Source organism: Capricornis sumatraensis, chromosome 3, assembly GCF_032405125.1.
Source record: "Capricornis sumatraensis isolate serow.1 chromosome 3, serow.2, whole genome shotgun sequence".
In the NCBI taxonomy this organism is placed as follows: domain Eukaryota; kingdom Metazoa; phylum Chordata; class Mammalia; order Artiodactyla; family Bovidae; genus Capricornis; species Capricornis sumatraensis.
This window is the reverse complement of record NC_091071.1, coordinates 25,668,659-25,694,144: the sequence shown is the minus strand read 5'-3', so window position 1 is coordinate 25,694,144 and position 25,486 is coordinate 25,668,659. Positions and strand designations below refer to the sequence as shown.

General features: G+C 39.5%; 1 protein-coding gene across 1 annotated transcript in view; it reads right to left on the bottom strand.

Moving 5' to 3' along the window:
• Positions 1 to 25,486, bottom strand: part of SMG1 (SMG1 nonsense mediated mRNA decay associated PI3K related kinase) — a 94,782-nt gene that overhangs the window by 17,444 nt on the left and 51,852 nt on the right. The window contains exons 26-51 of the mRNA XM_068967127.1: positions 24,167 to 24,276; positions 23,292 to 23,439; positions 22,753 to 22,912; positions 21,906 to 22,026; positions 18,551 to 18,799; positions 17,979 to 18,263; positions 16,270 to 16,414; positions 16,013 to 16,151; positions 14,896 to 15,126; positions 14,609 to 14,786; positions 13,626 to 13,787; positions 12,834 to 13,051; positions 12,391 to 12,545; positions 10,707 to 10,929; positions 8,204 to 8,450; positions 7,585 to 7,814; positions 6,657 to 6,905; positions 6,033 to 6,171; positions 5,840 to 5,949; positions 5,498 to 5,716; positions 4,605 to 4,795; positions 2,980 to 3,152; positions 2,566 to 2,845; positions 1,550 to 1,822; positions 1,082 to 1,316; positions 696 to 922 (exon numbers count right to left, since the gene is read on the bottom strand). Of these exons, the coding sequence (XP_068823228.1) occupies positions 696 to 922; positions 1,082 to 1,316; positions 1,550 to 1,822; positions 2,566 to 2,845; positions 2,980 to 3,152; positions 4,605 to 4,795; positions 5,498 to 5,716; positions 5,840 to 5,949; positions 6,033 to 6,171; positions 6,657 to 6,905; positions 7,585 to 7,814; positions 8,204 to 8,450; positions 10,707 to 10,929; positions 12,391 to 12,545; positions 12,834 to 13,051; positions 13,626 to 13,787; positions 14,609 to 14,786; positions 14,896 to 15,126; positions 16,013 to 16,151; positions 16,270 to 16,414; positions 17,979 to 18,263; positions 18,551 to 18,799; positions 21,906 to 22,026; positions 22,753 to 22,912; positions 23,292 to 23,439; positions 24,167 to 24,276 (5,097 nt within the window). The remainder of the gene's footprint in view (positions 1 to 695; positions 923 to 1,081; positions 1,317 to 1,549; positions 1,823 to 2,565; positions 2,846 to 2,979; positions 3,153 to 4,604; positions 4,796 to 5,497; positions 5,717 to 5,839; positions 5,950 to 6,032; positions 6,172 to 6,656; positions 6,906 to 7,584; positions 7,815 to 8,203; positions 8,451 to 10,706; positions 10,930 to 12,390; positions 12,546 to 12,833; positions 13,052 to 13,625; positions 13,788 to 14,608; positions 14,787 to 14,895; positions 15,127 to 16,012; positions 16,152 to 16,269; positions 16,415 to 17,978; positions 18,264 to 18,550; positions 18,800 to 21,905; positions 22,027 to 22,752; positions 22,913 to 23,291; positions 23,440 to 24,166; positions 24,277 to 25,486) is intronic.

The window sequence follows — 25,486 nt, the reverse complement described above, 5'->3', positions numbered from 1 at the left end:
CAATGTTTTTTAAAAAAAATACAACTTCCTATGAATCTGTAATTAATTCCAAATAAAAGGGATTTTTTTTGCTTTTTTTTTTTGGCAGGGCGGGGGGGGGGTGGGGTGGGGGGGGTGGGGGGGGTGGGGTGGGGTGAGGGGGACGGGAAATGTTTTGGTTTTGTTTTAGCCATGCCATACAGCTTGCAGAATCTACCAGGGACAGAACCTGCACCCTTTCCAAGCACGGAATCCTAACCACTAGATTACCAAGGAATTCCCCCAAATGAAAGTTTTTTTAAAAAGGTATTACTGAGGCTTCCCCAGTGGTTCAGTGGTAAGGAATCCACCTGCTAATAAAGGAGATATGGGCTGCATGCCTCATCTGGGAAGATTCCACATGCCTTGGAGCAACTACACCCGTGCACCACAACTATTGAGCCCGTGCTCCAGAGCCCAGGAACTGCAACTACTGAGCCTACAAGCCCCAACTACTGACGTCCATGTGCCCTAGAGCCCAGGCTCCACAACAAGGGAAGCCACCGCGATGAAAAACTGGAGCCACTGCAACTACACAGCAGCCCCTGCGTGCCACAGCTAGAGAATAGCCTGAGCAGCAATGAAGACCCAGCACAGCCAAAGACAGATAAAACTTAAAACCTACCTGCCTTCCCAACTCTCTCACAAGAAAACAGCACAGCTTAGCATTCACTTGCCTGGCAACATCGATGTAATGAGCATGCGTTTCTTCCTCAAGTCCCATAGCTGCATTTCTTAAATAGGCTTGAAGAGATTCAACTAGAGTCTGCAGAGGAACACCATCAGTTGTCTGCTCAATAAGACTGTCCAGCTCATGAAGCATACTTTCTAATGTGTATTCTCCTTTCATTAAACATCTCAGTGCTTCTGGAAATATGATTTGCCGGAAATTTGAATTTAATTCCTGTAAATATGTGAGAAACCTACTTTAATGCTTCCTGAGTTTAGATAAAGCAACATTAAAGCTTGAAGTCAAACTGCTTTTCAGAACCAGAAATGAAAAATACAACACTCAACATTTAAAACAACCTTACAAAATTTAAGCTAATTTAGAAGTGCTCACCTGAAGTGAGGTGTATACACCATTAGCCAAATGAACAGCCTCAGATGCTTCCATGGGGTTAGGAATGTCTAAGTCTTGTGGCACTAAATGACATTGCTTCAGTAGCTGAACCAGGCATGTGACATTTCCGCTCATACTGCAGAGCTCCTCCAAGAACCAGGCTCCATCCCGAGAAGTCAGATCAACCAGCTGCTCTCCAGCACTCGATGCTGCTCCTTCCATCATTAGGTTACGCCTGAATGAGATAAATATTTGTACAGTGAAACTGACTTAGTGGAACCCACACAAATAGGATACCTCAAAATCTGGGAGAAAAAAAAAAATAAAGCAGTCTTACACTGGGCAAGACTAATAGAAAGTACAAGGATATCTTAATTTTGGGATCAAACAAAAAACACATGAACTCTCTATAAGCACCAATGTTTGCAGAACAATGAAATAGTCACAATGATATGTCAGCTAACTCACCTTGTGAGAGTACAAAGGGCAGAAATAATAACACTTGCTAGACTCAAAGATCCTTCCTCTCCATTCTCGTGAAGAAAAACTTTGATACAACGCTCAATTTCTTTCAACTGATCTTCACAAACAGGTACAGTGACAGCTTCCTGTTTCAAGCGTTCCACCTGTCTAATAAGTCGGCTGTTGATGTCTGCTGCGTACCGCTGCAGGGTCATCTCAGTGGCCGTGATGAACTGACACACTGTTGCGGGTGGCTGGGGCGCATACTGAATTTCATATCTTTAAAAAAGAGAAAGAGGCGCTTGAAAAGAGAGTTCATACCTTACAAAATACTAACAAAGACAAGACTGACTACTGTATTTGATACTCAAACTTTGAAGAGCAGAAATCATTATTTCCATTTTACAGAAAAGGTCTCAAGAGCAAAAGTAACTTCTAAAAATGATTTGAGTGACAGAATCAATATGTGAATTCAGCTCTCTTTACCTGAACCCACCACTCTTAGATACATTTTATCTAAGAGTGAAATACATTTTTAACTAATTACAGAAAACACTGTCTTATAAAGGAAAATAAGAGTTTGCTGCTGCTGCTAAGTTGCTTCAGTCGTGTCTGACTCTGTGCAACCCCATAGATGGCAGCCCACCAGGCTCCCCCGTCCCTGGGATTCTCCAGGCAAGAATACTAGAGTGGGTTGCCATTTCCTTCTCCAATGCATGAAAGTGAAAAGTCAAAGTGAAGTCGCTCAGTCATGTCTGACTCTTAGCAACCCCACGGACTGCAGCCTACCAGGCTCCTCTGTCCATGGGATTTTCCAGGCAAGAGTACTGGAGTGGGGTGCCATTGCCTTCTCCGAAACAAGAGTTTAAACCCTCTTAAAACCATAAGAAAGTGACTCCATTCAAATTCCATCTATCAATCATTTCTTTTAGAAAATGAAATACTATGCAATTAAAAATGTGAACACAACTTTGCTTCCAGTCCCAATGAGAAGTAAAGAAAATCGAGAGTGATCAACCTACTTCCTGTAGAGTTCCTGACAACGTTCTACTGTGGTATTACAGATGAGCTCTTCCATCCAGGTCTTCCACTGCTCAATTCGATGTTTCTGAAATATGGCCTTTGGATACTGCAGAGCAACAGTTGCATAGTGATGAAGCTGCTCCAGACAGCCTCGCAGCACCGAGCGCCTCTGCTGCAGGAGGGCACCGACCTCCCCCTCTAGCTGCTCACACTGGCTAATTAAGTGGGCCTGGCCAGCATTCTGCAGAAAGGCTGTTGCTGGCACGTAGCTGGGAGGACCTTTTGGTAAAAGATAATTATCCATTACAGTGAAGCCATTTCAAATCAGCAGTCACTGAAAGAGTATAAACCAGAACTCCACACATAAACACATAACAACAAAACTCACATGCTCACATGTACATCTAACATACCAAGGTCCATCTGTGTGCTTATCTCTTGAAGCAAACTGGCCAGCTGTGTCGCTTCCAAATTACTGAACGCAGCCTGATAGTGTGTTATCCACTGTTCAAATTCATTCAGCTTCACCTGGATTGCTTCCTGAACAGCTCTCTGCTGAGTCTGTAGTTGAGTGTGTTCAGAATACCTAGTGGAAGGAAAAAATTTTAACTGACTGCTGGGAATTGTCATCACTCTAAAAGTACATTTTGCTCATACCTGGATGGCCTGGTAAGCTCCTTTTTAATCTTGAGGACACCACTCAAATGTCCTTTTCTCCTCTGGTTTTCCTGACGCTATAGTCCCAATAACCACAGATATGCAGATGACATCACCCTTATGGCAGAAAGTGAAGAGGAACTAAAAAGCCTCTTGATGAAAGTGAAAGAGAGTGAAAAAGTTGGCTTAAAGCTCAACATTCGGAAAACGAAGATCATGACATCTGGTCCCATCACTTCATGGGAAATAGATGGGGAAACAGTGGAAACAGTGGCAGACTATTTTTGGGGGCTCCAAAATCACTGCAGCTAGTGACTGCAGTCATGAAATTAAAAGACGCTTACTCCTTGGAAGAAAAGTTATGACCAACCTAGACAGCATATTCAAAAGCTAAGGTCCATCTAGTCAAGGCTATGGTTTTTCCAGTAGTCATGTATGGATGTGAGAGTTGGACTGTGAAGAAGGAAGGCTGAGCGTTGAAGAATTGATGCTTTTGAACTGTGGTGTTGGAGAAGACTCTTGAGAGTCCCTTGGACTGCAAGGAGATCCAACCAGTCCATTCTGAAGGAGATCAGCCCTGGGTGTTCTTTGGAAGGAATGATGCTAAAGCTGAAACTCCAGTACTTTGGCCACCTCATGCGAAGACTTGACTCATTGGAAAAGACTCTGATGCTGGGAGGGATTGGGGGCAGGAGGAGAAGGGGCCGACAGAGGATGAGATGGCTGGATGGCATCACTGACTCGATGGACGTGAGTCTGAGTGAACTCCGGGAGTTGGTGATGGACAGGGAGGCCTGGTGTTCTGCGATTCATGGGGTTGCAAAAAGTCGGACACAACTGAGTGACTGAACTGAACTGATAGTCCCCTAACTATACTCACAACATTTTAAACAAAATTCTACCACATTTACCAGAGTTATTTGAAGACCAGAAGACAGAGCTCTGTAATCTCAGCATCTCCTGCAGTGTCTGGCACTACCCTTCACTGAACCAGGACCCACTCTGTGCGAGGTTCACTCTCACTTAGATCAAAGCTCAAAAAAACTTGGGCCATGTGGACAAAATCCACCATACAAATGAATAAGGATTCAGACAAACTGCAGAGAAAAAAAACCAAACCCCAGGTTTTCTGAATCCAAGTTCATGGTTCTAACCACTATGTCCACCATCTCCCATAGTAACTCAAGCATCTAAATACAATGAAGCTGAAAATTTTAGTGAATTCTATTAATACTTCAAAAACTGCAGTTCTTGCAAGAGCTTTGATTATTCATGTGAGTTGCTGCAACAATTCTAATTCAAGGTGGTAATGTTCAAACAAATACAAAAGTTCTCCTTAATGGAATAAAGATAAATTAAGAGTTCAACACTTGTTTTAAACCTGTGTTGCAGAGTATGAGAAGGATGATCCACTCCTTCAGCTCCTTCTAGAAACTCAATTTCTTCCAGAAGTTTGCCCTGCAGTTTCTCCACATCTGTTAGTTGCTCTTGCAAGCTCAGGTATTCATCTAAGCTGCTATCCAGCTTGGGAAGTACAACCAGCATCTCATCTCTGTTTTTAAACCAGTTCACCTGTAAAAAGACATAATTAGGAAGATTCTTATAAGGCCGACTGTGAGGTATGAGGATGTATGCCAAAAGGATCATGTTAGAAGGACGTTCTGCACATGCTATCATACTTAAATCTCAACAAAGCCAGTGTGGATCACCCGCATTTTTATAAAGATAACTAACGCAATCAATTCACATGGCCATAAATGAAGACTCAATTCCACAATACACAATAACATGCAGCTACCACCATGCCACACAAAACAAGATCAGCATCACTGGCTACCATGGAGGAGAAGACTATCCAGTCAAAATCAAGGAGACAATCCAGTTAAAGAACATTTAAAACAGTTACTGGCAAACACATTCAGTCTACTAAAAAAGGCATAATATTTTTCAAATTATTAACCCACCTCCCATGTGGGAGTGTGACTGTGTCTTTTCATGTGAGCATTTCTTAGCAAATGATCACAGCAAACTGCCATACTTGGTGGCCATTTCAGTATTATACATGACAGTCTTACTTTTTTTATGGACCTGTTAACCTTTTTCTTTTTTTGGTGGCACTACACAGCTTGCAGGATCTTAGCTCCCTGAGGAGGGCTGGAACCCAGGCCCTGGCAGTGAAAGTACCAGGTCCTAACCACTGGACCACCAAGGAATTCCCTGGTCTTGTTAACTATTAACAAAAAAGGGAAAATGACTTATTATTACTGGACTCACCTTAATTTCAGCTACTCTCGAAGAAAAAAGGCTGCGAGTGATCTCTCGTTCCATCTCTCTCTTGCTCTGCTTGCTCTCAGCCTGTTGGCCCCCTCCACCATAGACAGCACCAGCAAACCCAGCCTCGCCCCCAGCTGTCCAGTCCACCAGGGGGTCATATACAAAGGCCTCTAGCAGCGTCAGCAGAGTCTCCCTGCCACGCCGCATAATGTGTAGAACCTGTTTTCAGAAAACTTTTAATTAAGTTTTGCCACAAGCTTCCTCATTAAAATGTAGTTTTTCATTCCAAAGGACTTGTTAATTTAACAGGTACACTAAGAGGTGTAAGAGAAAACCACATACCTGCTCACATGAAAGCCTAAAAACACCTTCTACTCCAGTTACACCCAGTGCTGTTTCAATGTTCTGTGTCATTCGAAAAGGTACTTTCTCAGGAACTCTAAGGCTTTTACCTTGAAAAGACAAATCATTATATTTTTGTCCTTTCACGAAAATATATTCGACCCTTTATATAAAAAGTCCACTTTAATTTTACCTTTTTCAAAGCAAACATTGTAATCTATGTGAACAACCTCTCCAGTCGTCATATCTATGAGAACATTATCCAGATGTCTATCTCCAAGGCCAATTATGTATCCGACCATAGACATGACTGCAGTAGATCTGGCGTAAGACTAAAGAAGAGGGGGTGGGGGGAGCAAGTTAGGCATTATTAGCAAATTTCCTTCCAACATGGTCTTGATTCTCTACAATTTACAAGCCTCCACAATCCTACTCCCTTATTTCTAAATAAATAGCTGGCGCTCTCCAGGGATGCCGCATGTGATCACAGACTGCAGTGAGCAGCAGCATCCAACACTGAGGTCCTTGTTGGTTCCACTTAATCATCAACAGAATGCAGGACTTAAAAAACAACTATTCTTCAGTCTCTCTAGTTTTTCCCTTTCTAAAGTTTTTATTCCACTTTTCATTTCATCCATAATCCCCTTCATTCTGCCTTCATACAGTCATGGCCATGCCTCATAAAAATAAGTGCAACATAAGATTCAAATGCAGGTCTCAAACTTATTCTAGAGGGGCTGCAGGAAGAGGGTGAACAAGACAAGAGAGGACGCAGGCAAAGAATAATATTGACGACAGCCCGGAACAAAACACATACCTGTGTGACTCTCCACCACTCATCAGGGGTGGCACATGATGACCAAAGCTCTTTAGCAAGGAGATTTGGGGGCGTGGCCTCCATTAACTCTTCTAACACTGCCTTCATCACATGAAGGGGCCAATCCCGGCGGGACACATCCAGACTAAGCCCAACTGCTTTCAAAGCAGGACCAATTTTACTATAATAAAGTTCACTAGGACGGGGTACGATTCCAGGATTCTGAGGAGTTTGGTAGGAATCTTGGGCCTTTGAAAAAAATTTTAAGGCAAGATTAACTTTGCTTAAACAAGGATAAAGATTACCTTGAATATAAAGTAGTGTTTTAAAAATTGGTTTTTCAGCAGCATTCTCTACCTAGCTAGGTAAATCTCACACATCAAATAGCCAATTCTTCTGGACTGACTGCAATCTACGTTATCTTTTTCTTAATTAGGTATTATCACTTTATTGAAAACTTGGTTTACTGTTATATTTTCTTGAGGTTCAATTCAAGCTCAACATCCAAGTTTCACTTCTTTATAACATATAATTCTGTTTAAAAAATTTATCATTCATTTATGCACATATTTCATTCACCAGTATGACTTAATCATAATACAAAATTAACAACACGTATTCAAGAAGACCTTGGACAAAAATTTAGATGACCCTTCTAATTCCAGAGATCTACCCTTCAGCAATTGTTCTACTGTCTCCTTTGTTCAAACTCTTGCTCCTTCCCATACCTATCCTGCTTAGAATCATTTTATTTGTCTAGATGTTGGAACTTAAAGTTATGTTTATTCCTTCTTTAACTCTCATAAAGTTGAAAAAATGCTCAAGGGCAGTAAGCCTAGACTTATTTCACATGTAACAGAGAACAAACTAATACATATACTTGTTTATCAGCATTCAAATAAAAGTACGTATTTTAATTTGAATCAACCTTTTGCGCTTGCAAGGCAGCTTCCCGTTGTTGCCATCGTTTGTAAAGACCAAATAAGGGTGTGGCTCCATCCACCCACTGGATTAGGCCTGACCGAGTTCCCAGTGGTGTTACAGAATAGTGGCGAGCATGGAAACGAGGTGTTTCCTGGCGATTGATTGTTGCAAACATGGTATTTACAATAGACAGAAATTGCATTATTCTCTCATCCAGATGTAAATCCTCCAATCCTGTGGAAACAAAATTAAAGTAGTTAGGACAGATAACCAAATAGGGTGAAGTGCAATGGAATGGGACTGGAAACATACCACTTTTTCGTGTCCCTCTCAATTAGCAATAACAGTCAAGAACTGACAGTCAAAAGGGCATAATGACAGCATTAAAGAACATTCTATTCGGTCACAAGGTATTAGATACAGCATTATTAGCTGTATCTCAGTTGCCCAGCTTGTATAAATTCATAAGCAACAACAGAAAATCACACTACACAGCTTCCAACAACTTCCATCAAAATACATGATACTCCAGGCTATTCATGACATACAGAAATTCACCTAAACAGCACACACATACAGCATGAAAACATTAATAATCAGATTAATGCTCTTTTAAATCCCACCTTTGAAAAGATAAGGATAGCTCTTCCCATCTGATCCTAGAAAGAGAAGTTTCTTTGGCTTGGTTTTAGTAGGTAAGATTGTGATGGTTCCACCAACACTGTGGATTGTGACGGTGTCCCTGGCTGAGACCTCTCCGGGAAGAGCAATTTCAGTGTTAGTCATGGCAGCCAGCCACGGGCTGATTTCTTCAAGACGCAAGATGTAACTTGCACGTTTCTGTGCTCTCTGTTGCAAACTCAGCATTATCTATATTTAAGATAGCAAAAGTTTACATAATCGTTACCACTCTTACTTTCCTCTACATTTAATCTGGCTTAAAGATAAACTTAAAATACAAACACCTCTTGTCTAGTTCATTTAATTTGCTGTTACATATTTGGGCCCTCCTGGGAAGGGAAACACTGATGTGCTAATATGCTCTCGGTGATTTCTACTTTGTTCAGACCTCTCCCAAATAAGCAATGAAATCACAGCAGATGATAAAACAATCACTGCTGTGATCACAAAATTCAAGACTTATAGCAAACTAATTCCCCAATGTTAAGCTATGTCCAATCAACACCCAAACAGATCAGTTTAGTCCTAGCAACAGAACAAAAGATAGAGCGAGTTATTGGCAGGTAACTTAAAAGTGGCACACACCTTGAAGAAAGCCATCTGAAAATTTAGTAATAATTCAGAGCTCGGACTATTTGAAGTATGCAGAAAACACACAATTTTTCTAATAACTCACAGGAACAGGATCATGTATAGCTGTATCCCTACTTAACTAACTCAATAATCTACACCAGAATTCATGAACTCTGGGCTCTGCTTTCACGTGAAAAATTTTAATCAATCCTTAGCCACATTTGTTTGTAAATGGAAAAAGGTAACTGGAAACACCTCAAGTATTCACTGACAGGACAAAAGAAAAACTGTGGTACTGTTCAATACTCTATTCGTGTTCAGCTGTATACAAAATATGGATGAATTATTTTAAAAAACAAAAGCAAAAACCTAACGCTGATGAATCATTTATGGAAGTGGTACAACACATATGTACACATAAAATATAGTCTCATTTATATGAGATTCAAAAACAGGAGAGGCTAAACTATACCATTTAGAAATGTATCCAAAAACCTATTTTAAGTAAATAAGGATTAATTCAAAATTCAGAGCACTGGTTGTGGGGAGGAAGATATAATTATGGAGGGACACAGTACTTCAAAAATTTTTCTCTATGACTTATTTCACACACACACACATACACACAGAGGGTTTTTTTAAAAAATATTCCCCATGGGAGGAGTGCAGGAGAGGAAAGGATCAGGATGAGCAGATGCAGACTAGCATATATAGGGTGGATAAACAAGGAGCTACTATATAGCACAGGAATTATACTCAATAACCTGTGATAAACCACAATGGAAAAGGATATGAAAGCAAATATATATTAAAAAGTCACTCTGCTATACAGCTGAAGTTAATACAACACTGTAAATCAACTATATATCAATTTTTTAAAAGTGGGACTTCCTGGGAGGTCCAATGGTTAAAACTCCACTGCAGGGGGCACAGGCAGGAACCCTGATTGGGGAACTGAGATCCCACAACCCAAGCAGTGTGGCCAAATAAAAAAAAGTATTCTTCCCGTCTTCTCTGGGTTTCTTGGTTGATTTACTGAGAAGAACGCAAAGCAAGAAATTACTGCTGGAACATGAGGAAAACAAGTTTTGGCTAGGCCACACAAATAAACTTCATCCTTCACAATAGTGCTCTTGTCTTGAGCTCCTAAAGCATTTCCTCTGAATGAAGCATTTCCTCTTGCTTCACATTTTCTCCTTAAAGTCAGGTGTACTTGGTCTCTACACTGTAGCTTTTAACAGTTTTTCATTAGTGAAGTAAGGAAATCAGTTAAGATCAATATAGGAATGGGACAGCGAAAGAAGGGATAAGAAAAAGATACAAGGTAATAAATAGGATCCCCCAACTAATGGTGCTATTGCTAAAACAGATGCAAACCAAATAAAGTGGCTCAAATCATGAAAGATAAGGATTCTCAAATATTTAAACATACTAATCATTCTTCAAACAGCCTATGCAGAACTGCTGTCAAAAAAATTACTTATAAAAATTGATGCTGTTATATGTGAATATTTTGTCTGTCAGAAATACTGAATACCCCTCCATTAAGAAAAACTACATAGGTACAAGATTAAATTTGTTAATCTTTTATGAGACTACAGCAGGCAGTCAAGCCCCTTCCCTGTCTAACACCTTCCAGTATATTCTTCCTTGATGGTAACCCTCAGTAGATGCAACCCTAGGACACTCAACCTCAAATTCTCAAAAATGAAGAAAACACCTTTCTCTATATTCTTTATAGCAACTGAACACTGGCTGTATTCCATGGGCTTAGAAAGTCTTCTCTCTGTGTTCTAAGTAAAAAGAGACCGCTTAAGTTTTCTATCTCTCAGAATTTCCCATTTCAGTAGCATTCTTGAGATTTTTCTATACCTCTTTAAACGGAATCCAGCTGCTTCCAGGCTTTGCAGGGTTTGACGGTGTTTTCAGCTTTTCTAGAGCATTTTCAATTGCATCACCATAGTTATCCTGAAACCACTTTTCATGAGGTGTTTCTGCAGGGGCTGCTGTGATGCTCCTAACGTGCTCCAAAGCAAACACGATGGGCTTCATCAAAGCTGTGTGCTTCTCACGCATGATTGCAATTTTCTCTTCTCTGACCAGAAAGACACAAGAGTTATACAAACAGGGAATAATTTAAATTGTCAAGTATAAGTAAACAGCATAAAAGAATAATCAAAATAAATTACTGTTTGCAAAGTAACTGGCCACAACAGCACTGTAAAAAATCCAGCATATAAAAGACACAGCTTCTCCTTTTAACAAATGGTGCTAGGAAAGCTGGATACCTGCTTACAAAAGAATGAAGCTGGAGAGTTACCTGATACTAACATGCAAAAAAACAGTCAAATGGATCAAAGACCTTAACATAAAAGCTAAGACTTCATTTAAAACTCTTAGAAGAAAACAAAAGAAAAAACAGATTAACTGGGTTACATCAAAACTAAAAACTTTTGTGCATCAAAAGACATCTTCATTCAAGAGTGGAAAATATACAAAATAGGAAAAAACATTTGCAAATCAATAAATTCTGATAAAGGGATTAAAATCCAGAATATTTAGAGAGCTCCTAAAATTCCAACAACAATAAAACAACCCAATTCAAAAATAGGCAAAAGATTCAAACAAACAAAGGAGATATACAAATAGTCAATAAGCACATGAAAAGATACCATTCCACACCCATTAGGATGTCACTATCAGTAAGACAGAAAACAATAAATGTTGGCGAGGATATGGAGAAACTGAAATCCTGGTGCACAGCTTACCAGTTCCTCTACAAGTTAAACACAGAATTACCATAAGACACAGCAAATTCACTGGCTCACACACAAAATAATTAAAAGCAGGGACTTAGATACTTGTAAACCAATGCTGATAGAAGCATTGGTTACAAGAGCTAAAAGAAGAGTGCATGAATAAAATGTGATAAAGAAGCCCCCTGCCAACGCAGAAGACATGAGAGATGCAGGTTTGATCCGTGGGTCATTAAGATCCCCTGGAAGAGGGCATGGCAACCCATTCCAGGATTTTTGCCTGAAGAATCCCATGGACAGAAGAGCCTGATGGGCTACAGTCCACAGGGTCGCAAAGAGTTGATCAGGACTGAAACAACTTAGTGCACACGCTAACATACCCACATCCATACAATGGAATGTGATTCAGCAATAAAAAGGAAGGAAATTCTGACACATGCTACAACATGGAATGAACCTTCAAAACATGGTAAGTGAAACAAACCATATACAAAATGACAAATACTGTATGTTTCCAGTCACACAAGGTTCTCAGAATAGTTAAATTCATACAGATAGGAAGTAGACAAGTGGTGAGCAGGGGGTAAGGTTAGGGGAGGATGGGGAAGTACTATTAAATGGGTACAGAGCTGCTGTTTGGGAGGATGGATAAGTTCTGGAATTGGACACAACACTGCAAATGTACTTGCTGCAACTGAATTGTACACTTAAAACTGCTTAAAATGGCAAACTTTGTACGTATTTTACATTAATAAAAAGGGGCAGCTATGTTTTTGAAGTGTAAGTTGATAAAAACATACTTGCGTAAGGTGTTGTTGTTCTGGACTCTCTTCACCTCGTCTTCCAACTGCTGAATTCGTCTCAGGACATACATGTGCTGCTGTAACAGAACTCCCAACCAGAGCTCATCCCAGAGAACAGTGACCCTGCGCAGCTCGGCCACCAGCATCTGAACCTGCACACACGGCACATCCAGACATGCTCGTCTGTAAGTCTACACAGCACAGTTCTGCTAACACGGCAAATCTCAAGTGAAATGTATGCACTTTTGTTCATTACCTAATTACAGAAACTCTATCAGTACAGGTTTATAAAACCAATTTTGATTATTTCAAAAGCTTTGCTCCTTAACTATAATTTCCATAACAACTTTGGGGGTTTTGTTTTTAGGTGGGTTTTTCTGGGAGGAGAGGGGAGTGGTTGTAATAAAAACTAATTTTAAAACACACGAGCTGTTCTGTACCTGTAACACCATAGTTGGGTTTGCCGAGGACAGCTTATCAACGATTTTGCTGTAGCAGTCCTGCATCATGGCTTGGTCCTCATTCAGCCCACTTTTAGGCTCATCCTTATTGCTATCTTGAGAAGCAGGAGGACTTCCTCCCTCACATTCAGAAACCAGCAGTTCTTCTCCTTGAATATTGCCAAGTAAAGTTGGAATTGCAGAGGAAAATTTATTTCCTATAATGAAATGGGAGAAAGGTATACATTGGCTGTTTCTCTCATGTGCATACATTGAGTTAGGGAATACATCTCTAATGTATTTGATTCCAGAGCACTCGTTTTAACTCATCTTGCACGTGTACACTAAGTTGACCAAGGATCATGGATATTACACCTTTTTACAAGTTGAGCTTCATACTTATTAATATTATAAGCTAATAAAAGATAAATGGGGGGAATGATAATAGATGAGTCTCAACAAATAAAGTGTTTGCCTAGCCAGAGTTCAGAACTTGGTTTCAATCCTTATCTGCCAGTTAATTCAGCTCAGTGAACTGAGAGTGACTCAGTTTCTCCAAGCCCTGGCGAGTTATTTTGAGACTGAAGATATAGTGTAAAGCACACATCTTACTGTCAGACATGGTAGCTACTCACTCAATAAATGATATTACCATTGGTACTATTATCATTACTGTTGGGGAAAAAAAATCACAAACTCTTATCAACTAAGGAACATAAAGCTCAAAAAGTTTTACCTAATAAACAGTGTTTGCAAACTAATTTAAAGTAGCAGTATTTTAACCTTCCTTACCTGAAGCCTGTGACTCACTACTAAGCGATATGGTGCCCACTATTGCAGGATACAATATGAGATGCGGGGAATCCTGAGCCACACGGCAGAGGAGGTTACAAATACTCTGGCGCACATACACTTCAGGGTGGTTTAAGCGTGAGAAAAGCTGTGGAATAATTCCTTCAGGATAAGAAGAAAAATACTTTAAAGTTATTTAAAAAAACAGTCAACATGGTGGAGGCAAAAGGATAAAACTTGATATATGTCAGCCATTAGTTCTAGGAGCCTCAAATTTCTCCCTGGGATAACAAAGAACTATATACACAATAGCTCTTGATTTGCAGGTTTAGTAAGGGTGAGTGAGTGAAGTCGCTCAGTCATGTCCGACTCTTTGTGACTCTGTGGACTATAGCCTACCAGTCTCCTCTGTCCATGGGATTCTCCAGGCAAGGATACTGGAGTGGATTGCCATTTCCTTCTCCAGGGATCTTCCCGACCCAGGGATCGAACCCAGGTCTCCCGCAATGCAGGCAGATGCTTTACCATCTGAGCCACTAGGGAAGTCTTAGTAAGGGTACAGAGCTATGATCAAAATCCTGATTCAAAACTTTATACAGAAATATATTTTCTGTGAATGCCTGTAAAAGAAGGCAGACATAGACAATTTTTTCAAAGGGATATGAAATTTTTTGAAACATTCTTATCACTCTCTCCAAAATTCCTTTTGTATATTAAAAGCTTTTTGCCTCTCAGCCTTCCATTTCTCTGAAAGGTGGGAGGAAAGTGGTATAACAAGCAGTTCACAGTGTCATCTGAACTAATTTAGCTATTTCATAACACATTCAAACAGTGAACATATAGGAACTTTTTTTGGCCACACCATGAAGCACGTGGGATCTCAGTTCCCCAACCAGAAATCTAACCCACACCCCCTGCAGTGAAAGTATAGAGTCTCAACCACTGGACTGCCAGGGAAATCCAAGGAACTATTAGATCATCACCTCTCCATGGCGCAGTAGGTGTTGTTTCCAAGCCATGTTCCAGATACTGCCGAAGCTCCCCAGCATGCTTCACAAGCAATCTGAGCAACCGCAACGTGGCCATCACAATCATGTCATCCGTACTCTGCTCCACTCTGTGACTTAAATGGAGCCGAGGGTCATCTTCATCTAAAGGAATCTAAGGATGAGAGACAAGAGGAAAAAATTAAACAATTCCGAATACTGTTTTCATCTGCTAGAAAAGAAATTTCAAATAAACTTTCATAACAGAATACTGTGCTACTTACCTGCCCAGCATTGAGTTTAAGGAAAGTAAAATACGCGCTGCAGGACAGTTTATACAGGCTGAAGATTCTATCCACAACTTTCCTCCACACTTTAATAACTCCTTCTGTGGCACTTTCATCAAGTTCTGAAAGCCATGGGCAACTTGATATTAACTGACGCCAGATAACATCAACCATGTCATCTTCCTCATTATCTTCACTTTCTGTGATCTGAAGCGTTATATCTTCATCCTAAAGAAAAACAGGGCAAAAAAATGCTATTTGGGGACACAAATTTTAAAAATGAGAAAGGTACATGATTTCCCTAATATATGCAAACATTTTCTCATTTATGAAAAATCAAAATACTCCACTCGTAGTGCTATACATGCTAAATAAATGTTACTATGCTTCTCTTTAAGATATATTTACTAATGTAGCTAAAGAAGGATACAGGCATTTAGCAAAGATTGAAGATTTTGATTTGGGGAATTTAAATGCTTCAGTTACAATATAATATTCTGCCTGCAGAGAATTACCTGACCCTCTCTACAGTACTGCACACGTACCTAACACCAGCTTTGGCAGACACTGATATGTGCCAAAGTCTAGAACAAGAAGTCAACAGTTTTAGCTCAGCATATAAAATTCACATGTCTAAAGTCTACAACTAAATTAGACATAACATTTTAGAACTAATAGAATTTTGAGACAGAAGGGAATAAATCATACAGACTGTCTAGTTGGCTGGTTTTCAGCTATGGCTGTATATTAAAGTATCACCTAGCAAACTTACATAAACCCTCCTATGCCCAACACATACACAAACATTCCATTCAGAATATGTGGGGTAGTGCTTTGACATGGGCATATTTTAAAAAGCTTCTAAGCTAGTGATAAGAACCTAACATCTGATCAGAAGAGCAGTGAAAAGAGAAATCTATTTTACATAAAAAGAACTTCACCTTTTTAAACAGAACCCTAAGGAAATGACTTGATTTCTCAAGAAGTCACATTCTTCTTAGAAAAATATTTTAACTCACTTTCATCTTATCAAAGTTTCATCTGAAATATTTAATCAGGTATATGCTATTTAGAACACTATTTCCCCCAAAATACTTTATCAGATTTTTCTTGCCTGAATCCCCGCTGGGCGACACACAGCCTGACCAAGAATACCATATATTCTCTCTTTTTCTTCTTCGGTTATGGTGTCTGGGAGCAGATTCTGAACTTCAGATTTTTCTCTAGGCAACAGACGAACACCTTCTCCCTGACTATAAAAATAAAACAAATCATCAGTATTTCAGCTACCAAAGCTTTGCCATGTCAGTAGACATTCTAAATCTCTATTTTGCAATGCATTAAATAAATTACACATTTTAACATACATACCTGGCATTGTCAACCACCTTTCTGCCCCACCTGTAAGCCCAACTAGCCAATGCGGCCCAAGATTTGGCTACTTCAGGTGCCTGTACTGAAGACAGATGATACAGCTGTCCCAAGATAAAGTCAGGTTCCCCAACTCCAATATGTACTGCCATGATGGGGAAAAAAAAATAACAATGTCACATTCATAAATTTCTAACACCATTTTCATTTACATTTTAGGAATTTGCTGCTGCTGCTGCTGCTGCTGCTGCTAAGTTGCTTCAGTCGTGTCCGACTCTGTGCGATCCCATAGACAGCAGCCCAGAAGGCTCCCCTGTCCCTGGGATTCTCCAGGCAAGAACACTGGTGTGGGTTGCCATTTCCTTCTCCAATGTGTGAAAGTGAAGTCGCTCAGTCGTGTCCGACTCTTAGCGACCCCATGGACTACAGCCTACCAGGCTCCTCTGTCCATGGGATTTTCCAGGCAAGAGTAATGGAGTGGAGTGCCATTGCCTTCTAGGGAATTTCTTATTGGCCAGTAAGTCCTATAACATTATAATGGTACATAATTTGATAAAGCACACATTTGCATTATGCTTTTCTGAAAGGCTAATATGTTGAAATCAATCACTCAGCTTCTCAAGTAAGCCTGTAAAACACATCAATGTTTTTCATGACACTGAACTTTACAAACAGTTCAGGTGTCAGATATGTAATAGAGTGTCTTGTATTTTGGATATGACTGGCCATTTCCTCACAATTAGATTCAGCTTAAAAATTCTGGCAAAAATAATATGTGACAAGTAGACAATTTCATTCAATGAGAGATTCATGAAATAATATTTTTATCCCCAATTTAGAAATGAAGAAATCTCCTGCAATAGTGCCACTTGCCAATATGAAGGTTTATAATGATAACAAGCTATATGCCTTACAAATAAAGACACCTATAGTACATAGATTAGTCTAAGTAACTACAGTTCTAGGATTCACAACATCAAAATGAACAACATGAACAAAATTCTAATGTTTTAGCAAAATGTTTAGCTATCTCTCAATCTGTAAAACCTGGATAATGGTCCCTACCATAACAGGCACTCAAACACTGAATGAATTTGTCGTGTACCTTTCTGTAAGTAACACTAGTGTCAGGATGTGAAACTTGAACCTTTCTGTAGTTTTTGTGCTTCACCAGTCAACAGGATCAGAGGCCACTATTCTATATCTGTGTTAAGTTCTTCCCAGTATGAGGAAGAATTTTAAATATCACAGGTAGGACCTTTCTGCCAGCAAAAACATCTAAGTCCATAAAAGCACCATGAACTGGAGAGTTGGGAAGTATGACCTGGGAGGTTTGAGTTCAGTGACTTCCACGTGGTGTCAGATACTAAAGAAATGTGCTTGAGTCACTTCTGGGCAATATAATATACTAAATTTTCACAGAGACAGTTTTTGTGGCAAATTATAGTCAGCCTATAACCCATCTGCCAATGCAGGACACACAAGAGACGCAGGTTCAATCTCTGGTTTGGGAAGATCCCCTGGAGTAAGAAATGGCAACCCACTAAAGTATTCATGCGTGAGAAATCCCATGGACAGAGAAGCCAGGTGGGTTACAGTTCATGGGGTCACAGAGTCAGACACAACTGACCACACACAACACTGTAAACTTTAAAACAGGGAAAATAACTTCTAAAATCAACATTTAAAGCTATTAAAACAAATTCTACCTGTAGATTCACTCTCTATCCGAGGATACTCTTCCTCCATCGTATTAACAGATGGTAGTTCAATTAGAGTGAGTATATTTTTAGACAAAGTAGAAAGACCCGTGAAGTTCTGCTGCTGCTGAGCTCTGTAAACCTGTTTCAGCTGCCCTGAGATTTCTTTCCATTCTGCCTGGATCCATTTAGCCAATGTCAAAATTGACTTGGCAACAGCATGCTCAGCTTTGGCAGACTTGCAGAAAGAGATGGCGCAGGAACTCAACATCTCCATTGCATGTGTTGACTGGCCTATAAAAAGATCAAAACACCAGCTCTTAGCAGTAAACAAATGATATTCCTTCAGGGTAAAGTAATATTGTAAATTCAGTGATAATCAATGATTTCTGGAAACATTTCTTACTATAATAATAACAAAATCAAAAGCACCAAACTATATAGATAATTCAATTACACAAAACTTATTCAGGATGCAAATGTTCTGCAGAAGTTGAAAAAAATTCAATTTTTCTATTACCATACACAGTAACATTCATACACTTGATTTTTAGTATATAGTCACATATTATTTTACTAACCTGCTGTATATAGCAGTTTCGTTTTTTCAATGTCAAGCTCAGGTCCCCATTTTTCATCCGTTTGACCTTGAGTTGATAGTTTTTTAAAGTGCTGCACTAAATCCTGTGCAGTGGTAGTCTTTCCCAGCTGAACCTCACTACACTGTGCCAGCAATCTTGTTGCAAGCGACACATTCCCCCGTTTTCTAGCAAATTTTGCTGCTGTTAGACCTAATTCCATGAGATGGCTTCTAATTGGAACTGTTTGTTCTGCAGAGAAGAAAATGTTTTATTAGTCCCAGATTGGTCTAATTCCAGAGAGCACTAAAACATGGCCAAAAATTCCTTCCCCAGCTATTCTCTTTCCCACTGCCTCCCTAAATAAAGATAACTCATTTTTCATCATCTTCAAATCCCTAGGAGTTAGCATAGTGCTTGGCACACAATGAACAATAAATGTTTGTCTGTTAAAATGAATGTATACAATGGAGTAGATGAAAGTAAAAATCGTCCAGTCTAAGAAATTAACTTTTTAGTTTCTGCACCTAGTGAAGAGCCTAGGCCAATGGGTGGGGGATGAGGATAAGGCTAGACCATCCCCCTTCTTGAGTAAGTACCCTCTGCCCTTCTACCATGCTGTTTTCTCCTAGTTTACTCCTGCCTTTCTGAAGAATCAGCTTCTCAGTCTCCTTCTCATCCACTACCCATCCACTGTAATTGGGGCTCCTGGGGTCGAGCCTAGGCTCTCTACTCTTCTCACTCTGCATACTCTCCCTGGACAATATCATCTGCTCCTGTGGCTTCAATTACCATACAAATGCTGACGATGCTTCAATCTTATCTCTAGCGCAGACCTGCCATCTGAGTCCCACCTGCCTACCAGTCTAGTCACCTATACTCGAGTATTTCAAAGGCACTTTAACCTGTGTCGCATGGAATCCATTTCCCACCACCCTCCAAATTTCTTACTTCCTTCCCTGTTTTCTTTCTTGGGTAAAGGCACATGATCAACCTGGCTACCTGAGAAGGAATCTGGCAGGCATCTTAGACGTCAACCCTCACGTCACATCAGCTTTTTTCTGTCCCTACTGTCACTATTTTGGTTACCTTTCACAGGGACTTCTGCTGCTCTAATTTGTTCTTCAACCTGCAACTGAACTGATCTTATATAAAGGTAAATCTGAATACTTAATTTCCCTTTCATCCCTTCCCTAACTCGTAAATTTGGCTTGTCAGGCACTGATGCTTACGTTCCACTCTAATCTCAATCTCATCCAGCTTCACCTCTTCCCATTCTCCCTTAGATGAGAATTGAGTCCTCTAAGAATCTTTTATTACTGTTGGTGGCCTTCACACATGGTGTTTTCTCTAACTAAATCAGTCTGCCTTCTTTCTCAGCTTAAATGTTACTTCCTCCCCAAGTCCTTTTCTGATTCCCAGGATTAAACTAGTGGCCCTGTTGCGTTATTTTAAGCACCATGTACGTGCACCTCCAGTCAGCACACCATGTTGCTGTTCCTAGCTTGATGACAATTTTCCCTGCTAGACTTCAGAATCCCTTTGGTCCTAGGAATGCAGAAAAACAGACTTGTCTTGTTCACCATTATATCCCAACTTACAGCATAGTACCTGGCACAAAGCACATTATTTGGATAAGGGTTTGCTAAATAAAAAAATGTGAGGAAGAATCAAGTTCTGTGTTAGGTTACTGACATTTCCTTCTCAATTTTAAAACCTATTCAGTATAGGAAGGATGAGAAAGGAGATGATACTTGTAGTCCTACTATATGTCATGCTCTGTGCTAAGGCTTTTATATACCTTGTCAATCCTTTCAAGAATCTGAGCGAGGCAATCCCCATAACTGTTAAGCAAAGTGATTCAGAAGTTTATGACTTGCCATAAGGCTCCTCGATTTGCAAGTGTTGGGCAAATGATCCAAAACTAGGTCTATATGGCACTGAGGGTCCTGGTGAATCAGAGTTGCCAGTAATCACCTTGCAGTACAAGTCCATATCCCAGCATTAGCTGACTTAAAATTTAATAGCAAATTTACTCAGTAACTCTGACGACCACATTTTTGACAAATTTTACAGAATTCTGGCAACTTTTCTGTTTTACAGCAAAAGGAAATTTCTAATATCCATTCAACATGACGTTTCTTTCTTAAAAATGAGACATAAATATTTATACAAACGCTAATTCTGTATTCATTTGAATTATTTAAAGCATTCACATTCTGAAGGAGATCAGCCCTGGGATTTCTTTGGAAGGAATGATGCTAAAGCTGAAACTCGAGTACTTTGGCCACCTCATGTGAAGAGACTCATTGGAAAAGACTCTGATGCTGGGAGGGATTGGGGGCAGGAGGAGAAGGGGCCGACAGAGGATGAGATGGCTTGATGGCATCACGGACTCGATGGACATGAGTCTGAGTGTACTCCAGGAGTTGGTGATGGACAGGGAGGCCTGGCGTGCTGCAATTCATGGGGTCGCAAAGAGTCAGACACGACTGAGCGACTGAACTGAACTGAACTGAAAGCATTCACGGTATAGTACAGCTGATAAAAGAATTTGAATATCCAGAACATATAAGTCTTCATTAAAAATAGGCAAGAGTTAAATACTTATACAATGGCCACTATACAAATGAAAAGATGGTCAATATCATTAATCATCTGGAAAATGCAAATAAAACCACAATGAGATACTATTGTAGATTCATTCCACTGACTAAAACTAAAGACCCACTATTGCAAGTACATAGATGTCAGAAGTAATGTAAAATATACAACCACTTTATAAGAAACTGCTGAACTATTTCAAAAGTTAAACCATATGACCCAACAACTCCAATCCTAGGTATTTATTTAAAAGAAAGGCCAATGTATATCCAACCAAAGACCTGTACATGAATATCATAGCAACTTCATACATAATAGCCTGAATTTGAAAACAACTCAAGTATCTGTTAAAGGACCAACAGATAAACTATGGTGAACTCATACAATGGATATACTCAACTGTAGGAAGGATGGCAATACTGACACATACAACACAGGAAACCTTAAAAAATAAAATGCTGAGCAAGAGAAGCCAGACACAGAACGTACTGTACAATTTATTAAAAAATTTAGTAAAGACAAGTCTAATCTACAGTGATGGGAAACAAATAAGCAGTTGCCCGAGACAGGACAGACAGGAGGAGAAACATCTGGGAAGAAGCATGAGGAAACCTTTGAGGCCGACATGAATGTTCTGCATCTTGACTGTATTGGTGGCTACACATGTGAAGAAACGTCAAAAGTAATGAACTACACATTCAAAATGTGTAACTATATCTCAAAAGAGCAACTGAAAAAAACACAACCTAGTTACCTTTTATTTTCTCCAACAACTGACTCTGGTACATCGTGTATCTTAATGCCTGCATCCATGGCCTGACATCATGCTGTTTACATGAACGCAAAGCTTCACTGAAGAGTGGAATAAGACAGTCCTGCCAGAGAAAAGTCAAAACCACTTAATGTAAAAAGAATCCTTATATGACCCCACAGGTCAGCTACTTCAGATTTATTTCAGATTTATCTATTAAACTTTCCTCTACCTTCACTGTATCTTCTAATCACAAGGGAAAAAGACAAAAACCTTTGTTTTTCCAAAAGCAAAAATATTTTTTTCAGATTAAGTCCAATTTATCAATGCATTTACAATAAAGTAGTCTCATTTTAATTATAAAAGGGTTATTTTCTATAAAGCAAAAGCTAAGTTACAGAAAAACAAAAAACAACCACTTCATAAAAAGATTCTCAAGGATTATTTCCCTTGGGAAGGGTTCATTTTTGGTTAAACTGTATCCTGTTTGAAGGAAGAGGCACTGTGTCTTCTTTTCAGTCAAATCTGAAATCTATACAATCTGGTATATATTTTCATAATCAACTCCTCGTGCAAAAAAAGGAAGGAGGGAAGGAGGAAAGGAAGGAAGAAAAAAATTAAGCAACTAACTAGCCATTCTTATGTTCCATCTTCCTCACATAGTTTTCCAACAAAAATTTGCTGAAAATGGCATTTTAGATTTCTGGATTTAATATTAATAGCTTGTCCAAAAATGCTACAAATGTTATTTTTAAAACTTTTTAAAAAAACTTGAAAAATAGCATTTGTCCACACTAATGCCTGTTAATGGTCAGAAGAATATCCTGGTTGAAAATGCACACACACGCACCTCTGTGGAAAGTCTGTTGGAAACTGTGTTCTCCAAAGCAGAAGAGCAATAGAGCTGTAACGTGCTTAGGACTGGCAGAGACTGGGAGACCGTGAGCGTAGAAAGTCTCAGGGGCCCCACGGCTATGCGGGAGGTTTGCTTCAGGTACTTCACCACATTTCTGAAACAGAATATTTGCTGCTAATTAACAAAAAAGATTTTCCAACTTGTAACCACTGAAGGAATAAAGCAGTGTGATAAGATGCTACCACACTGGCATCCAAAGTGGGGAAAGAAAAAGGAACTGCTTGCTTTTAAGTAAAATGACATAAGCAAGTCAAGATATTTGTGTTTGGGGATATGAAATTTTTGATGTTCTTTAGTTTCAACCTCTGTATATTTGCAAGCAGCATTTATACAACCTACAACTTTTACAACTAAAACAAAGCTATGATGACTACCACTGCAGTGATCCGGTGACTGCCTCACCCCCACCAAACTACACACATTTACCATATGGTACACGTAATACATATTTACCTCCTCAGGATTAAACTTACTCAGTAATAGATTGCCACTTCTGATCTTGTTCTATGTGGTTTAAAGCAGTTGCCAAACAAACAGAACTTCTTAACAACTGAACTTCAATGGATTTCTGAAGTTCTCTTGGATCTGGACTTAACATGTTAGGAAGCAGTTTTTTCATATCTACAGAAATCAAACAGGTTCCACTCAGTTAATTCATTTTTAATGTGTAAAAATGACAAGATACCTTGACAGTATTAAAAAAAAAAATCACCAATGAATACCTCCTTTCATGTTTAAGTTCATATTTAAGTTCAGACACTATGATCAAGCATTTCTGATAGCATTTTGGGAGGTCTGAGGTATTACCTTATGTGAAGCATAAAACAGCATAAAAAAAGTATTTTAAAAAGTATAAAATACTTCACATAAAATAATACCTCAGACCTCCCAAAATGAGTTCATTTTCAAAGACTCAAAAATCAGTAAGTCAACCTACTACTTAATGGGGCAAACAATGAATTCAGCAGATCAATGTTAACACATAAAATATTCACAATATTTAACTTCAGTACTACACTTTTTAAAATGTTCTAGTTATAATAAAGAATTTAATTAATCAACCATATTAAGATGTGAAGCAAGAAAAATATTTAAACACTACTTGCACTTTTTCAAAGAAAATGGCTAGATAGATCTCTAAGCATTACAATAGCCTTTTTTAGTTTGCTTAATCTGAATTAAACTTTTATATTTGCCAGATGTAAAGTGAAGAGCCCTAATCTATTGCTTCACACTCTGCCCTAATAAATGTACAAAAACTTTCAGATTCTCCACTAAAGTATACTAAGCCAAACATTTTAAACAATTTGTTCATTAAAATACTTAATTTTAAAATTATCTCAAATACCTATTTTTTCTTTTGATCCTCCAGCAAGTAGACTGATATTTTCTCCTGGTAACAATTCTAATTGTTCAGTGCATTCAATAAATTCTCCAGATTCAAAACTGCTTAGTGATCTGTAATTAAAATACTGAGTTAGCTTGTATTACACTCTCCCCAGGCTGTGGAGCCATTCAAAAAAACAGAACAAATTATAGGAAAAGGGAGCAGTTACACAGAATTCCTGTGATGAAGTTCCTTCCACATAGGCCACCATTGAAGATGCAACTACCATCTTAATTGGAGTGCAAACCACAAACTCACAGCTACAGATACTCAGTTTAGCATACTCAACACTCCACATTTCCTTCCTCTTTCCAGCATGTTATCTTTGAGGGCCCAACCAAAACACTAACAGCAGAGCTCTGCAGGGGCAACTTCAACGTCCAGTTCTTCCCAAGCTACCACTAAATCCCCTACCTGACCTCATTGCTCATCTAAAGCATAAGCCCCAGTAGGCCTCCTGTCTTACTGCCTCAATCTGATATCCTAGTTCTACCTTCTTTCTCTGCTGGCCTCTCTCCTTTTCTCACTTTTCCACTGTTTTACAGAACCTGTTTCTCTTCTTTCAAAGAATTTTTCCTTCCCTTCTCCTCACCTGATCTGAACATGGTATACCCCTGAACTCTTTCCAATAGTCTATCTGTAGCTTCAAGGCCAGGATGAGGGCCTTATCGTCCTAGCAACCCACTGCCACATTCAGATCTATTTTCACTCCATTCCCATTCCTATTACAGCTGCTATCTAACCAACAAGAGGACTTCAGTTCAGTTCAGTCGCTCAGTCATGTCTGACTCTTTGCGACCCCATGAACTGCAGCACGCCAGGCCTCCCTGTCCATCACCAACTCCCGGAGTTCACTCACTCACGTCTATCGAGTCGGTGATGCCATCCAGCCAACTCATCCTCTGTCGTCCCCTTCTCCTCCTGCCCCCCATCCCTCCCAGCATCAGGGTTACAGTTTCTCAATTCTCTCTTCTCCACTGATCTCTCTTCTTTTCTCTCTCACTGTATCACTTCCCTCACAACTCAGCCTGAATACAGCACTGGAAGTGATTGTGCCTGCTTCTACCTTAACGAATCCCAGCTTCTCAGGTGAGCTGCAATCACCTGGCATTAATGAACTGTCTTGGTGTGCTGACCAACACACTGATTATTTCCGCCGCCCCAGAGTCTGAGTCCTCTCCAAAGGCAGGTTTGCTGTGTCCCCACTATGCCTTGCACTTTCAGCTAATAACTGACACCTCAGAAAAAATTTCATTGTCTTCTGTGTTCTTACTTCAATTA